Source organism: Rhinopithecus roxellana, chromosome 4 (genome assembly GCF_007565055.1).
Source record: "Rhinopithecus roxellana isolate Shanxi Qingling chromosome 4, ASM756505v1, whole genome shotgun sequence".
In the NCBI taxonomy this organism is placed as follows: Eukaryota; Metazoa; Chordata; class Mammalia; order Primates; family Cercopithecidae; genus Rhinopithecus; species Rhinopithecus roxellana.
Genome location: NC_044552.1, coordinates 73758861 through 73776771, shown reverse-complemented (window position 1 = coordinate 73776771; position 17911 = coordinate 73758861). Strand labels below are relative to the sequence as shown.

Below are 17911 nucleotides of genomic sequence, written 5' to 3'. Positions count from 1 at the left end.
ATTACGGCTTCCCCAACAAATAGCCTTTTTCAACTGTTTTTCCCTACTCTCCTCCTACGAAGAAATGTTAACACCAGAGATATGCCGTAGATTTGCTTATGTGCAATGTGTGTATCTGTGCTTTATATATATAAAGAATAAGATTTTTTTTGTCCTCCAAGAACAACTTTCCACCTGAGTATTATCCCCCTATATAGAATGTATGTATTAGGCTGTGGTGACATGAGATCAGAATCTATGAAGGCAAAACACAGGATTTTTGACGGGCATATGTTAAAAGCACAAGTAGAGATTACAAATCATAGAGTCAAAGAAACCTATATGCACAAATATAAAAGCCATTCATACATTCTTTTATTTAACAGATAGGCACCTACTATGTATTAGGCCCTGTACTAGGTGGTAAACAAAAATAGACATGTTCCTTACCCTTACAGTACTTTGCAATCCAGTGAGTGAGACAAATATTGGTCAAAAATCACACAAATAATGTAAAACAGGGACATCAATTTCCTCAAAAGAGAGACTGAGAGCTCCTTGGTACTATAGAGAGGCTGGGCAGGAGGGTTTCTAAGGAAGTGATGATTGAGCTGAGGTTGGAAAATGAAAAGTCTTTAATTAGGTAAAAAGGAGAGGGAGACCTTTCCACAGAGTGGGGACAGCCTATGCAAAGGACCTGTGGCCAGAAGGAGCATGGCACCCATAAGAAACCAAAAGACAGGAGTAGTTGGGGCACAGACACAAAGTGGAAGGTGATGCACAATGGAACTTAGCTCTGAGTTTCTCAGTCTTGGCACTATTGATATTTGGGGCCTGATAATTCTTTGCTGTGAGAGGCTCTCCTGTCCATTACAGGATATTTAGCAGCATCCCTGGCCTCTACCCAGATGCCAGCAGTACCTCCCACTAAGTCATGACAACCAGAACTATCTCCAGACACGGCCAAATGTCCTCTGGGGGGCAAAATCACTCTCAGCTGAAAAACACTGGACTAGAGAGATACACATGGGCCAGACTGTATGGCCCTGTTAAGGAGTTTTGCTCTATTCTGTGACCCATGGGAAGCCTCTTAGGGATATAAAAGGGGGAAGGGGGAATGACACAATCAGAATTGCATTTGTAAAAGTTCCCCAGCCAGCAGTGAGTAAAATGGAGAGGAGGGAAAGCCCAGGCCAGAGGAGTCAAGCATAGACCATTTAAGAGGCTAGGCCAGTTTAGAAGCTCCTAGACTAGTCCTCATGACATATAATAGCTTGGACTAGAGTAGTGGGTAGTGGAGATGGGAAGAAGTGAAATGGGAAAGTTCCCTGATTTCCCCTCGTAGAATGTGCAGCAGGGATGTGGCTCACCTGTTCAATGGCCCTGCAGCTCAAATGCCAAGGAGTAGCATGCAGACGGGCAGGTGCAGAGGCCAGGGCAAGTGCTTTGTGCTCTCAGCCCCACGTAGTGTCTAGCAGTGGGTGCCTGCAACCCCAGTGTTACAAAGCCCTTTCAGCTTTGCTGTCTGCAGATGGCTTGAGTGCTAATCAGCTCAATGAACCCTCTGCCTTTTCACAAGGGCAGAGGGCCAGTGTGACAGCCTTCTGTATCCCGAGCTCTTGCCCAGTGTCCCAGAAGAATTGGATCACACGCGGCCTCGAAGGATGAGTGCAAGGTTTTACTGAGTGGTGGAGGTGGCTCTCAGTGACATGGATGGGGAGCCAGAAGGTGGAGGGGTGGGGGAGATAATCTTCCCCTGGAGTTCAGCTGTTTTCAGCAGAACTCCTCTGGACATTCAGAGGCCTCTTCCCTCCTTCTCTGTCGTGCTGCCCTGCTGCTCTCTGCTGCTTTGCATCGCTCTCTGCCTCTCTCTACTGCTCTGTTCTCTGCTCCTCTCAACATTCAGCTTCTTGTGTGTGTGCCCGCTAAGGTCTCAGGTTTATATGGGCAAAGGATAGCGGGCCAGAGTGGTCTTGGAAAATGCAACATTTGGGCACAAAAACAGGAGTACCTGTTCTCACTTAGGTCTGAGGGCATAGGCCCAAGGGTGGAGCCCTCACCCTTCTCTACTCAGCACTTCCCTGCCCCACCTCCTATATCAGAAGTGGATGAATTTGAGAGACAGGAAGTAAAACTAATAGAACTTGGTGATAGATTGGACAAGTAGGGTGAAGTAGAAAGAGATGTCATGAATGATTCATGCTAGAGGAAGTGGATGGGTGGTAGTGCTATTTAGTAAAATCGGTTGCAGATAGCCTGGGTTTGCGGGGGAAAGATTTAATGATTTGATCATTGTTAAAATTGAGTGGGCTTTGAGATGCTCAGGAGCAGTTGCCAAATAGGTAATTGGATGTGCAGGTCTGGAGCTCTAGGGGGTCTGGATTGGAGGCATAAACTGGGGGAGCAAATGGTCTAAAGGTGGTAATCTCAGCTATGAAAGTGTCTGCCACCTCCTAGGGAAGGAACAGAGGAGGAAAAGAGGAGGTCCCAGGAGGTGGCTTGAGAGTGGCCATCATTTAATGACTTGGTAGAGAAAAATAAATACACTTCACAGTGTCAGACAGAATGACCGGAAACTAGGCAAAATCAGGGAAAACGTGGAGTCCCAGATGCCCAGAGAAGAGAGTGAGTCAAGAATCAGGAAGCGCTAAATTGTATCAGATGCTCCTGAGAGATTACATAAGATGATGAAAGAAAGTTTGTTGCATGTAGAGCAATGGTCATTGTTGGTCTTAGCGAGGGTGGTTTGAGTGGCTTGGTGGAGCTAAGGGCCAGATGGCAATGGGTTGAAGAGTGGGAGGTGAAGAAATGGAAATGGAGAGTGTAGATAACATCTTGGGAGACTGGACAGTGAGGGGGAGGAGGAGAGCCACACAGTGGAACCTGGGAAGGGTGTGAGGAAGTTTCACAACGAGAGGGACGTGCACACATTTCAGTGTCGAGAGCCAGAGGAGAGGAGTGGGATATCCACGAAGGAGCAGGGATGCTGCTGAGGTGGGAGGCAGTGGTCCTAGAGAAGGGGGCAACACTGTCCTCCACTGTGCAGAGAAAGCAGGAGGGGAGAGGTGTGAGCCCTGGTGGGGGGTGGCCGGGAGAAGTGCACGGAGAAGCTCCTGTTGGGAGTAAGAGGAGAGTACGCCTGTGAGGGAGGGAGTTCCGAGGCTTGAGGAGAGTGGAAAAGTTTGAAATTGTGAAAATTATTATTAAAATAATGATTCTCAGGGAACAGCAGATACTCAGTTTTCTAAGAAAAATAACATTATGATTGAAACACTTCTTACTTGTATTAGATTCCTAGGATTGTCAAAACAAAGTACCACAAACTGCATGGCTCACAACGACAGAAATTTATTCTCTCACAGTCTGGTGCCACAAATCTAAAATCCAGGTGTCAGCAGGACCGTGCTTTCTCTGAAGGTTCTAGAGGCAATACTTCCTTGCCTCTTTCAGCTCCTGGTAGTTGCTGGCAACCCTTGGCAATCCTTGGCATTCCTTGACTCACTCACCCTAGTCTCTACCTCCATCTTCACATGACCTTCTCCCCCATGTGTCTGTCTCCAAATTTCATAAGGTAATGTAACATCTATGTAACATAAGGTAGTGTTACACCTAATGTAACAACACTCAGAGGCAGATCAGTCTTGAATTAGGGCCCACCCTAATCCAGTATGACCTCATCTTAACTTGATTACATCTGCAAAGACCCTATTTTCAAGTAAGTTCTCATTCACAGGTTCCAGGTAGACATGAATTTTGGGGAACACTATTTGACTTAGTACATTACTAAGCCATGAAACTGTGCTAATACATTTTAGAAGTACTTATAGAATTAAAAATATTTTTAACCTAACGTTTAAGGATTCCAAGTGCCTTACACTCACAGAGTCACATACTCCTGACAGCTAACGTAGTCTGTAGTGTGTCCACAGTCTCCATGTTACGGATGAGAAAACGGAGGCTGGGCATAGCTGAATGACCTGCCCAGGATGAGATCCTGGCAGAGCCAGAACCTGAACCCGGGCATTCTGACTCCAGAGACCACTCTAGGCTCTATTCCCTACCTTTCTCCAGTTGCTACTGAATTTATCAGAAAAACAAACTAATCAGCTAGTTATCTACCTCAGGAACTACCTCTTTCTGCCAACTTTCTTTGTTAATATATGTTTTCTGCATACAGCTTTTTATACATTCAGAATATTTACAGCTTCATACTGGCAGCCCACTGTGTGGGAGCAGAAACCTGCTGCTTGTCCATGTGGGATGGCAAAATATAGCTCTCCCTTTTCCAGTAACATCTGGGCTTGGCTTTCTTTCTCCAGGTCCACGGCATCCAATTCATGGAGTTCTCGGAAGTGGAGAACCAGGATGACTACTACAGCACAGAAGCTGGCTGTATCCACACCCAGGACCAGCAAGGGGTGCATGTCATGTATGAGGAAGCCTTGAGTGATCTCAAGGAACTAGAGGCAGAGTTGCTGCTTGTGGCTAGCCATTACATTGAGAAAGAAAGGGGTGAGAAGTCAGATTAAAAAAAAAAAAATCAACTGCCCAAATAAACAAAAAACACTAAGGGCTTCTTTTTAATGCTCTCCACCCCAAAATATAAACACATATCCAATAGTATCTGAAACTGCAATAAGCACACACTACCCCCACCCCTAAATGCATTCACTTGAGAAGAGAAACAGTTGTTTCCAGCTCAAGCCCCGCTTCTGATAGAGATGGTGACTACTGTTTCAGGGCTGGGTTGTAATTCTTGCTGTGGTTCAGACTCTGCTTGTTGAGCAGGGGCATTTCTTTCCTTTTCTTTCTTTCTTTTTTTTTTTTTTTTGTTGTTGTTGCAGCAGGAAGTTTCCTTTATAATGGCGAATTTGATGATACACAGTTCTAGCATAGGGCCTCAGTCACTGGGCCCCAGGAGGCAGTAAGCAGCAGGGCTGAGAGGGACTACCCACTCCAGAGCTCATGTCACACTGATACGCGCGCCAGGAATGGCCACCCATGTACTCCTGAAGTTCAACCCACCCACCAGTTCAGTCAAGAATTATGCTTTTAATTCTTCATGTTTGGCCAGTGAAGATCAAATCTACCATGATGACAGGATTTCAGTACAACAGGCTCTTTCCAGTCGCAACAGACAGAGATGGCCAGGCTCTTGATACGAAACAAAAGTTCCTTTGACTTCTCTTGCAAGTACCAAAGAGATAAATGTTTTCTTTATGATCTGTTGAAATGTTTATATAGACTTAAAAAAACAACTAACAGTCATTCTGTGCTGTGGTTCCCCGGAAGGTTTCTCATGATCTCCCCTTCGATAACTAGAGGGCTTGTGTGTCAGGGGACAAAGAATTAAGACACTTTAAGCAATAAATCCTAATGTAACACTCAGAGGCAGATCGTGAGCTTGAGGGGCAGGAGGGGTGGGAGGCAGGTGCTCCGATTGAGTAGCAGGGTGCAGCCTTCTGGGAAAGCCAGGGGAGACAGAAGCGTCAAGGAGCAGGAAGCCCTGCAAGGGAAGGCCCAGTTTCTTCCTTGCTCTCCTGAGGTACAAGGGACAGCACGGCCCCTGCATTTTCACTTCTCAGGGCCGAAGACCTGACCTCTGACCCTCTACCCACTCTGATGACCTGCATGCTAAATTGGGTGGTCTCTGACTAAAACAGGCTTAAGCCAAGATTTGGGATTTTACTCCCAGGAGCATTTTTGAGTCACCCACTGGGTGGAGGGGATGTGGTGCAGGACCCTGAAGAAAGGAAAATAAGCAAGTGAAACAAATGACTTTTCTAAGTGGTAGACCTTGAGGAAACTGCATTTAGCAGCAGAGACAGCCCTGGGTTCCTAACAGGAAACCATCAGGATACAGGAACATCTGGCTAGGAAAATGCCAGACAAGCCCCTGAGAAAGAAATCGTTACTCAGGGTAATCAAGTAACCCATAACCTGTATTTTCTCTTCCTTTTGGCATCACTCAAATTGATTCAATTTTAGAAATAGATGATGTAAGAATATTCTTTTGGGATACTATGACAGCATTGGAATTACATCTGCAAAGAGCTTAGAATTTCTAGACACACTGCAATACCTAAAGGGAAACTTAATCAGGGTTTGTGCTATTTTGTAATATGTGTAGACTGTAATTAAAGATAATTCACATTCATATTGTTACAAAATGCTGCCCAAAGAAAGTTTGACAACTAACTTTTCAGATCCCAGACAGAATTAATTTGATGTAGGATTGAATTAATTGTCCTGTCTTTGCCATTGGTATCTGAATCATAGGACGCAATGATGGCATCCAACATTCCAGGGTATTTAATTTCAGCTCTTGGCTTTTATCTTTACTGGTTATCCTACATACTAATGCACCATTTGGTCCATATTAATTTATAATAGCATGAACTATTTCTAGCTGCTAAAAATTTAATTGGACTGAGACACTTAGTCAGTAGTGTCTACACTGACACTTTAACCACAAGGGCATCTTTCTTTCAATTGAGCTGGTAAATGTATAGTCATCTATTGTGAAATGATATCCCAACTGTTGCTATGGAAGTTCTTGATCATCTTTCTCTTGTTTAGTACCCATCAGATATGTGATAATTATTGAACTCAAATTTCAGCACATGAAAGTATCTTATCTTTGAATATTTAATTCTGAAATACAATAGTTAAAAATTTAAAGCAACAGTAATGCCAGTAATGAAAAGTAGCATTAACAAAGTTAAAAAAATCAGCTGAATAATGAAAATTACCTTCATTGATTTAAGTTAGTAATTAACATAATTAAAGAATATCTTGGAAACGTTTCACAATGATGGAAATAGCAAGTCAAACTGAGTTTGTTGTTAAACCACAGGGATTTGTTTTTAGAGAAGGAGAAATGTATACCTTGCCTTTAAATTGTGGGTTTGAAGGCATTTTAGCATAGATTTCTTGTTAACTAAATTTTTTATTTTATTTCTAAGATTAGTCTTTAAAACTGAATTTTAAAAACAAAAACAAAAGCTCCTGTTGACTTAGAAGTAACAAGTATGAACTCAGGCTTTGTCCCAGGGACTGGTTCAGCATTTCTGTTTCTGAGATGGAGCTGATAATCCAAGGGGCACATTTCTTTTTTTTTTTTTTTTATTTAAGTTCTAGGGTACATGTGCATAACGTGCAGGTTTGTTACATATGTATACTTGTGCCATGTTGGTGTGCTGCACCCATCAACTCGTCAGCACCCATCAATTCATCATTTATATCAGGTATAACTCCCAATGCAATCCCTCCCCCCTCCCCCCTCCCCATGATAGGCCCCGATGTGTGATGTTCCCCTTCCCGAGTCCAAGTGATCTCATTGTTCAGTTCCCACCTATGAGTGAGAACATGCGGTGTTTGGTTTTCTGTTCTTGTGATAGTTTGCTAAGAATGATGGTTTCCAGCTGCATCCATGTCCCTACAAAGGATGCAAACTCATCCTTTTTTATGGCTGCATAGTATTCCATGGTGTATATGTGCCACATTTTCTTAATCCAGTCTGTCACAGATGGACATTTGGGTTGATTCCAAGTCTTTGCTATTGTGAATAGTGCCACAATAAACATATGTGTGCATGTGTCTTTATAGCAGCATGATTTATAATCCTTTGGATATATACCCAGTAGTGGGATGGCTGGGTCATATGGTACATCTAGTTCTAGATCCTTGAGAAATTGCAAGGGGCACATTTCTAATTGCAACAGGTTCCTTGGAAGACCTGTCTGTAAACATTCTCACCCTCTTTTCTCCCAGGTCACAAAGTGGGCAGCCAGCCAAAGAGTGGCCAGGACTGGGGATGGGCCCATGCAGGTGTGGACAGATTTGCTGTGCTGTGCTGTATGACACATGGACTTGGGAAGCAGCTCTTCTGGAAAACAAGGGCCAGGTATTCTTGCCTAGGAGACAAAATGTCTGCTAAAAAACCATTCTTACAAAATCCAGTCTTTTTTCTGTTTTTGTTTTTGTAAAACCCAGTTAGACTTTTAGAAAAGTTCTCAATCAAGAGAATAATTATTTTATTTAAATAATCTTGGCTAGTTATAAGGATGTAATAAATTTTATTTTCTTTACTGAGATTCATCACAAAAAACAAAATGTGAAAGACACTTCTTTATCTTACAGGTATTATTTGTTACAGGACTGTATAATTCCTTCCTATAATATATATGCTTTTAGTGAGAATGAATGATGATTTCATTCATGCTCATTGTGCAGTCATAGGGACAATGCTCACTTTGCTAATTACAGACAAATTGACCTGATCATGGCCTGTAGAAGCATATGCCACATGTGGGTAGGTGAAAGCACTGGACAGGGTGCTGAGTGCAATGTTACGGGGGTGAGTTTAAAGCAATGAAATAGCAGGTTACTAAATCATCACTGTGTCACAAATGGTTCATATCCCAACAATGAATGAAACACTGCAGGTTTACTGCTCTTCATTTGTGCCCTTAGCATGGATTATCAGCCCTTCTAATAATCACCAATTGTTAGGCATTTACTTATCAAATATGAAGTATTTACTCCGCCAGGGACTGTTCCAGGCATTCAGGGACATATAGATAACTAAGTGAAAATGATCTTTATCTTTAAGGAATTTGTCACCTACAAAAGTTGATTCAATCTCCAAGCAAAAATTATAACCTAGTTACTAACAGTTTATAATTGAGTACATTCATGAGTCATGGGTACTTTGCAGAGATACTTGTCCTGGTGGAGGGGAGCACTGTCCGGTGTAAGAAATGCTAGAAAGCCTTTCCAGAGGAATAGATATTTAATCTTGATACTAAATACGTGAGTAAGATGTTGTCTGGCAGGGAAGAAAAGATTCTTAAGCAGACGAAATAGCATTAGAATGTCTGGGGAATGTAAATGGGAAGGACCAGCTTGGGGGATTTTATTTTGAGAAATAAAATCCTACCTTCTTGGAGGATGGTAGGAAGACTGTTATGGCTGGGATGTAAAGGCATGATGGGTGGCAACAAGCCACATGTGTGTTTTGGGTGCAGCCTATAAAGGAACTGCTAATTATATTGTTTTAGAGTTCATCTTATAAACAAAGAAGAGCCATTAGTGAGTTTCCATAGAGAGAAATATGATCATAGCTGTGTTTTTAACAGCTACCTTGGGTGTAAGTGAGAGAATGGATTGGAATAGAGCGCCCCTGAGAGAAGAAGTGCAGTTATTGCAACAGTGACTTGAAAAATTAGGAGGAAGCATACAATGACAATAGAAGAATAGAAAGGCAGAGAGGCGGTGAGACTAGGAAGGTGGAACAGACCTGAGAATACTTTGTAGAAGTGGAAATGGCGGGATTGGAAGACTGGATCTGGAAGTTGGGGCAAGAAAGTAAAGATGGAATTGAAACAACTTCCTGAGGATTAGGGAGGAGGCTATTAACTGAAACTGAACCCAGGAGGAGGAAGAGTGTCTTTAGAGGGGAAAATGACATAGGACCTAGAACAACAAGGCATTTGAGGGGGTTTGCTGAAACTCAGGTGTGAATGTTTTGTGGGGAGCTATAGGTCTGAAGCTCAGGAACAGGTATGAGCTGAGGTATGAATATGGAGGTTGAACCACAATGATGAATCAAAACAACTGGGAGAAACTAGAGATACCTGAAATGCAGCCCTAAGTAATATACCTACATATATATATTTTTTTCTTTTTGAGATAGATCTCGCTCTGTCACCAAGGCTGGAGTGCAGTGGCACGATCTCAGCTCACTGAACCTCTGCCTCCCAGTTTCGGGCGATTCTCATGCCTCAGCCTCCTGAGTAACTGGGATTACAGGTGCACACCACCATGCCCAGCTAAAGTTTTGTATTTTTAGTAGAGACAGGGTTTCACCATTTTGGCCAGGCTGGTCTCAAACTCCTGACCTCAAGTGATCCACCTGCCTTGGCCTCCCAAAGTGCTGAGATTACGGGCATGAGCCACCGCGCCCAGCCCCTGAGTAATATACCTACATTTAAGGGGCAGGTCATGAAACAAGAAGCAGTAAAACTAAATAGACCAGAGAAACAAGGAAGAAATGAGTTTTAATTAGGAGGGGATGGTTACTTGTGGAGTTCCGTGAAACGTCAAGAAAGGAACTCCTAAAAACCAAGCAGCTTGGTCAAATGGTCACTGGCAGCATTGCAGGACTCTCAGAAGCATGGTGGGGGTGGAAACCAGGTTATAGTGCACTATGATATGGTCAGAAGATGGGGAAATGGCAGTGTTTTCTTTGAAATGTTTTGCTAGTAGAATAGATGGTTCACCATTTCATCTGCTCTCTGGTTGGTCTGTTACTCCTAGAGATGTAGGTCACCCACCCTTTGGCAAACAGTTGGCCAGGCTTCAATAGTGCAAGCCTTGGACTTCGAAAAAAATGTTCCTCTTTTCAATGATAACTAGCCCCTACAGCATTAGTCTGGAGTCTTAATCTGCCCATTGGAACCTTAATCAACGGAGTGAGAGATTTAGATGCACAGTGTAGTAACTGGAATGGCTATATGAAATATAAATAAGACAGGATCCTTAAACTCAACAAGTTTATGGGTCCAGGCATGAATTTTTTTTTTTTTTTTTTTTTTTTTTTTTTTTTTTTTTTGAGATGGAGTCTTACTCTGTCACCCAAGCTGGAGTTCAGTGGCACAATCTCGACTCACTGCAAGCTGCGCTTCCTGGGTTCGCCCCTTTCTCCTGCCTCAGCCTCCCGAGTAGCTGGGACTACAGGAGCCCGCCACCACACCTGGCTAAATTTTTTTTTTTTTTACTTTTTAGTAGAGATGGGATTTCACTGTGTTAGCCAGGATGGTCTCGATCTCCTGACCTTGTGATCCACCCGCCTTGGCCTCCCAAAGTGCTGGGATTACAGGGCGTGAGCGACCCCGCCCAGCCCAGGCATGAATTTTAAACAGCACCCCCACCACTTTTTGTACTCTCTCTCCCTACCTTCCCTTTCAATGCCTCTGGGCCTCCTTTGGAGGCCCCCGGCAGGACTCTGTGGCAATAGAATAGGAGGAAGGCAGAAAATACTGAAAAACGAACTGATTTCTCCACATTTCAGCCTAGGATTCATTGTGTAGTAAGGTGTTAGGACGGTCCACTAGTTCCTTCTGTGGTAAATGAAACTATTTTGACTTAAAAACATTTGGTGAAAATATCTCCCTCTTTTCTATCCTGAGAATAAATTCCCTTTAGAAACTGAGCTATAGGTACAAAAAGTGTAAAATGGGCAAGTCAGAAATTTTGTCAAAAGAGCCTATTTTTAGTGGATAAGCCGGATTTCTATCTAAAGTGGTTTATTTCCCCCAGTACTATTTCCTACAGCCAAGTTTCCTCAGCTGTTTTTGATTGTTAAATATATTGGTATCACTAGGGTTAAGAATTGCTTGAACATATTGGGTTCTTTTAAATCCTTATGAAGCTCATAAAAATAGAGCTGGTAGAAACTTAGGTAGATCAAGGGATTCTTAGAAAAGTCAGGTATCAGCTGTAGCAGCTCCTAAGTGACATTGTACCATCTGCTAAGTCTTTCTACAGCTACCGAAGGACAAATGTACTGGATAAAAAGATCATTCCTTAGAAAAGCCAAAAAGAAAATGTTCTGTGCTAAGTTGGGTCTAGCAAAGATTTTCTGTTTTGCACTTTCATTTGACCTAAAATACTATTTTAGAAGTTTTTTTTAAATCCCAGAAAAAAAAATTGAAGTAAAAAGAATATAAACACAGTAAGGTTTGAGATTATTTATTTTGTCTATTTTCCCATTTTCTCCAATATTTTGTGCTTACCATCAGCATGCACCACATATTATCTTGCCTGAGAGTTGGCTTTTGACACACACAGGTGACATTTGACAGACTGGGAAAACTTCTTAGACAAATACCAGCCCAGAGTTGAAATGGAAATGGGCCACTTAGCAAACAGATAATAAATAGAACCCATGAGGTAAAAAGATCTTGGCCCCATTCCTGTTGGGAAAGAATTCATAATAAAATTATGCAATGATCTGAGAGCCTCTCAAGGTTGAGCACAAAGCTTGAAGAAGCTTCATCAATTTAAAAAGAGAGCCACAGTTTCCTTCCCCACAGCTAAGTTTACCAGATAAAATAGTGCAATACTTGGGACATACTTACACTAAAAAAGTATTTATTTATTTGAAATTCAAGTTTGACTAAATGTTCTATATTTTTACTTGCTAAATCTGACAGCCCTATCGACAATGATAAAATGGCAATTTAGCATAAGCCTCTGCAGTCTGGTATCAGGTTGGAATCACCATCTAGAACCCTTCCCCCACCCCCAACTCCCCACAAACTCCCCCTGCTAAATAACCAAACAATTGGACTCTGTGCAAAAACAGGTCAAGGAAGTATAAATACGATAAACCAGCTTCTGGGATTGCCCTGGCCCAGCTAAAAAGGTTCAAGTGAGTCCAGAATGAGTTAGGGAAGTAATTGTTTCTTTCCTAACTTCACCTGGGTCTACTGAGGGACACCCTTCTTACCCCGATCCAGTCATTCTTCCTTCATTTCTGTGTTGTCTTCTGCTATGTAATAATTGAGTGTTATTATAGAGCAGAAGTTGGTGGATGGAACAAGGTAACCGAGATCACCCAGCTGGCATCATTTTCCCTGGGGCTCATTTAAAGGCAAGGATGGTCTCCACCTTCCCTCACTTTGCACTCTTGATGTGTGAGTTTCTGACTTGTGGAGCATCTCTGTGACCTGAGCTTTTAGTTTCCTTTGGTGTCTTCCTTTTCATACTAAGGTTGATCCAAGGTCCCTTATACCCGAAGGACATCCTACAAAACCAGGTGCTAAATAAAGTGCTTCAGGCTCTTCCTCCTTGAGCCTTAGCACTGGGTCTCCAAAATAAAGTATCTTTTAGTAAAGCAGTATTTGATTCCTAGTGTGCTGTTCATCCTCAAGGGTTCAACTCTTTTGTGTAGAGGAGGAAAAACTTTTTCCTCTGCTTTCTTAGATTCAGTGCCTGGGCTCTGAAAATGAAACTGACAAAAGACAGATTAACAGGAGAAGGGATTTATTATGCACTGTACACATCAGAGCTACTTATCTGGCCCTAGGGTCCCAGTTGGGAATTCCAACCCAGTGATCTCTGAAGAGCTTTTTCCGATTAGCATCATGACTAATCACACACAAATAGAATTTACACACAGAACAGAAATTCCTTAAGCTCACAGACAAATGTAAAAGCAAAATCAAGAGACATCTCTTTCTGAATTCCCACACTAAGAACCCTCTTCAGCAGTTAATGTCTGGAAGCTTTTCTAGGTTTTTAGAAAAGACTTGCGAACTCCACTAAAACAGATGCTCCACTGGGGTTTTGGACACTTGATGTGTTGGAGAGTTCTGTTTGTAAGGCCCAACCTAGAGGACTTCAGTCTGGGATAAATCACTTTAAATATAGGAAGCACATTTACCCTCAGCCTTCCATTCTACTCCTGTATCGTTTTTGCGTAGGTGAAATGTGAACAAACTATTAAAGAGGAGGAGTCAGAAGCGGAGCTGAGACTGTAGAAGTCAGGCGGCCACCTACTTAGCTTTGGTGATGGAATAAAATGGAAGAAGGAGAATGAGTCCTCGGAGAAAGGTGTTGGAGATAAACACATTGTCTTAATGTGTTGTCTGATTGGAGCTAATAATTATTATATAATTACCTAACCCCCTTTTTATTTATGGATACCAGAGGAAGAGGGGATGGAAGCAGGAACTCAAACTCAAGCCTAGTTCTTCTGGCTCCAAAGTTTGTGTTCTTTCCCTTTCCCTGTCTAACTCTGTAGGTTTACTAGCTGCACGGCATTGTATTGGTACTGCATCCCCACAGTGGGGCCTCCCATCTCTTTGCTGGGCCCCAAGGCTGCCTCTGCTGATCCCTGACTACCAACCTTATTTGCAGCTTCTTGACAGTTACTTTGAAGCCTACCAGCACACGTTGGACCCTGAGGAGAGGTTCGCCTTAGCACAAGTGATGACGGACATCGTGCACTGGCGCCCAAGGTTTGATCTCAGCCACTCCTATTTCATTAAGGCCTACCAAGAGGAATGTACCTGCCTGAGGCTTCACCTGCAGTTAGTGAGGGGCATCCTCACCCAGCAGGTGAGTGTAGTTGGGTTTTAAAATACTACATGCGAGAACAGGATGGAAAACACAGGCCGGAAATAAAAATAGTGTTTTCCTTCCATTGGAGATCTGAAATCTGTGTTTTCTAGGCCAGCATGTACAGCTGACTTATTTGTAAGCTCATTTGCATTGTTGAAATCCCAGTATAACTATGGTCTTAAAGAGAGATTTCCACCCCTAATTAGAGTTAATAGTCCACAAGGAATTGATGACCTTAGTTTTCATTAGATTGCAAAGTTTATTTGTAGTGAAAGAAGAACTAATGATACATCTTTTTGACATTAATGTATAAAATTGTGTTTATTTTTTTTTAAGTGTGATTATTTTTAGGACACTGAAAGAAACCATCATATTGTATGTCCTCTAGGGAAACGCTAATGCCTTGAAGCAAGCAAGAGACAAAGGATTGTTGCCACCTGGTTGAAATTTTTTCTGTGTAGTCAATTATTTAACAGAAAGATTTCTCTTTTGCTTCTTAAACTTGTCTGAAGTCAGTTGCCTTTGCTTCCCTTGGCTATCTGGCTCAGACTGAGAAACCAACCCATTGCAAAAGAGTCTTCAAAACAATGTCAGGGTGAAAATTAGTCAAATGATGAAGAGACACAAAGGGACTTTCGTCCCTTCTCATGTCAAGGCTTGTAACTCATGGCCGTGGGAAAGTTTAACTTTTCTAATTTTAATGTTTATGCTACGTTTTTAGATAGAATGTCAGCGGGAGTATGTCCAGAGGATTTGGCGAGAGGATCATCTGGACAATAGCAATACATTTGAACTTCCCCTTAATATAGTTTGCAAACAACTTATTTCCACCAACAATAGCTGGTAAGTTGATGTTGTCTTTATACATTTTACAAGTGATCTTCTAGATTAATTAAGGATAGAGTGTTAAATCTCAGTACTATATAAAGCACTTCTCAAGTGCTTGGGGGAGATGAAAGAAGTAGGTACAAAGGCCACGAAGGAGGGATTCCCTTGTATATTGAATATCTTTTTGTTTTGTGAATAATAAAGAATAGGAGGCTAGAATTTAAGTGTATGCCACTGGGTACAGAATCATTATTCTCTTGAAAAGGCCTGGGGAAAAAGCAGTTGCTCTTGAGATGCTGTCAGGATTTAACCAGATGCATCACACGAGCCTACATATAAAACTTGGAGGTGCTTAAAAGCTTCTTAAAAAGGAATTTATGTAAGTGTCACTAAAGAGGTTTCTGCAGATTTGCCTTGGAGGGTCACAACAGAGTTAAATTTAAGGAACAGAGTTAAATTTCCTGTGACCACTCAGAGAGGGTACACACTTTGTCACCCCCTAGATAGGCAACATAACCATCTCCCTCATTCCCTTTTAACCTTTGAGGGTAGAGGAAACTAGGAAGCAGGTGACAAGCCGCAGGTTGATCTGCATGGCTCTAGATCACAATCTCTCAATTGCCTCCAAATGGGTGGAGAAAATTTCAACATCCAACAAGTGTTTGGTTAGCTCACAGATATGAACAACACAGGCATGGTTCTATGTTCCTGTGAGGTGTACAGTCCAGCAGTAAAGGCAGACTTTATGTAAGAAATTGCCATAATGGGTTATGGTATTATCTTGGGGACAGGTAGGGCATCATGGGAGCAAATATCTGAGATTCTCATTTTTTGAGAAAGAGCCCCAGGCTCAAAACTCTGCATTTTCTCCATAGATCTTCCACAGGACTGATTTCTTCTCTGTAATAAACTTGAGACACCAGCTGTGTGTGTGCAGTTTGCTATGGCAAACATTTACTGTTCAGGAAATGGTTTCTGGCAGAACAGGCTAGGGTTATATGGATACTAAAACCTGCCAGAATAGTCTCAAAAGCAAGTATTATTTGCTTGGTGAGATTCCTTTCCAGACTTTAGGCTGTTTTTATTTTGTAGATTCAGGACTAAGAAAGATACCATTTGCATCAATGTAAAGGGAGTTACAATGTTCTTCAGTTCTGTGTAGGTATAGAAGGACTCTCAACTTGTGCTGAACCCTTTATATCTAAAGAAATAACCCACAGATGAACTTTTTTTTTTTTTTGCTTCTGGCCTCATTCATTTATGAAATATAACACCCTTACAGTCAATTTGAATGATTCTAGCAGTTATGTACAGAATTTAAAAATTGTCTTTGTCCGTTAACATTTTGGGAAAGAAGGGATAAAGATTCAGATGAAAAATAGAAACTGATAACCATGGAAATTATTTGTTTTTTATGTAGTCACTTTTTAGCTATTTTGTTATATGTTTGAGTAAATATTGATTAGTGAAATGTTGACAGTTTTGCTGTATAGTCTTTTTTTTTTTTTTTTTTTTTTTTTTTGAGACAGAGTCTCGCTCAGTCGCCCAGGCTGGAGTGCAGTGGTAGGATCTCGGCTCACTGCAAGCTCCGCCTCCCGGGTTCATGCCATTCTCCTGCCTCAGCCTCCCGATAGCTGGGACTACAGGCGCCTGCCATCATGCCCGGCTAATTTTTTTTGTAATTTTAGTAGAGACGGGGTTTCACTGTGTTAGCCAGGATGGTCTTGATCTCCTGACCTCGTGATCCACCTGCCTCGGCTTCCTAAAGTGCTGGGATTGCAGGCGTGAGCCACTGTGTGCGGCCTGTATAGTCTTATTTTTATTGAGCATCTAGAATATACATCTGTGTCTTTCCGTTTTTAAAGGTTCACATTAAAGCAAAGAACATGTCATGCAACCCAGCAGTTTCTCAGACTCTGAGGTCCCTCTGAGCTCTCAGTTTTTCATAATGCACTGGACTTATAGGAGCTGTTTTATTGGTCCTTAAAAATATAAAATTGAAATATCTTTTGAATTTTAAGTTTGTTGTGTAAAATTGTCATTTGTTGTTCTTTTCTTCAAGCCCGGCTTCAAAAAATGTTTATCTGCTGGAGTTCCACCCTTCCCTCAGCCTGGTAGCGCTTATCCCCAAAGCCCTAGAGCACCTCTTCCAAGAGGCCTGCCATGCCTGCAGACCCACATCAGCCAGTGGCCTCGCCTCCCTGGAGCAACATGTCCTGCAGCTGGCCCTGGGCCTGTGGCTCACCCCAGCCACGCCTGAAGCCTGCTACAGTGCACAGCTCCAGAAAGATGTAAGTTCTTTTTGAAGGGGATAGTTGGGTCCTTGGCAGGGAGAATTTTTTTTTCCAGATGTTACTGTTTAGCTTTGTTTTTCTGTTTGGCTCTATTCCCCCATTATTTGGCTAGAGACAGAGCTCAGTCATAAGCCTTGCCAACATTTTTATGTGATTTTTTGGGGGATGGGGTCAAAGTTTCTCATTTGTGAAGATACTGCTACAATTAAAATTTGAAAGGTGATATATGTGGGTATGTGGGAAATGTTTTCTGGTTTATTATTTATATTTTAACAAATATATTTTAATTAAAAATGTTATATTTTCTTTCCACTAAGACACTTCCTAAATGTGTTCTTTTTGTCAAGATCGAGCAGAAGACAGAAAGCATTGATCAGAATTCAAGTTCAGTCCTGCCATTCACTTGCTGTGTGACTCTGAGCATGTCTCTTAGCCTCTCAGACCTCACTTTACTGTTTCTGTAAAATTATGTTTGTGTACTTGGTAGGGGAGGTAGGCGGAGGTGAGCTTGGTGATCTCTGAAGCCCCTTTCAGCTCTTCCATGGTTCAAATTGTGGGTTAATGATTTACATGGTGTTTGTAGTTGGATTTTAATCCTTTTCTTTTTCTGTTAAGGCTGTCAAGATTACCCCTGGGTTTCCAATTTGACCTCATTCTGTGTGCATACTTGCTATATGACA

General features: G+C 42.0%; 1 protein-coding gene across 1 annotated transcript in view; it reads left to right on the top strand.

Annotated features, from left to right (window-relative positions):
- The first annotated feature begins 1534 nt into the window (after positions 1-1534).
- CCDC162P overlaps positions 1535-17911 on the top strand; it is a 29076-nt gene continuing 12699 nt past the window's right edge. Inside the window, 7 exon segments of the mRNA XM_010371624.2 lie at positions 1535-1654; positions 4299-4491; positions 7753-7826; positions 7829-7885; positions 13906-14106; positions 14831-14952; positions 17000-17228. Of these exon segments, the coding sequence (XP_010369926.2) occupies positions 1535-1654; positions 4299-4491; positions 7753-7826; positions 7829-7885; positions 13906-14106; positions 14831-14952; positions 17000-17228 (996 nt within the window).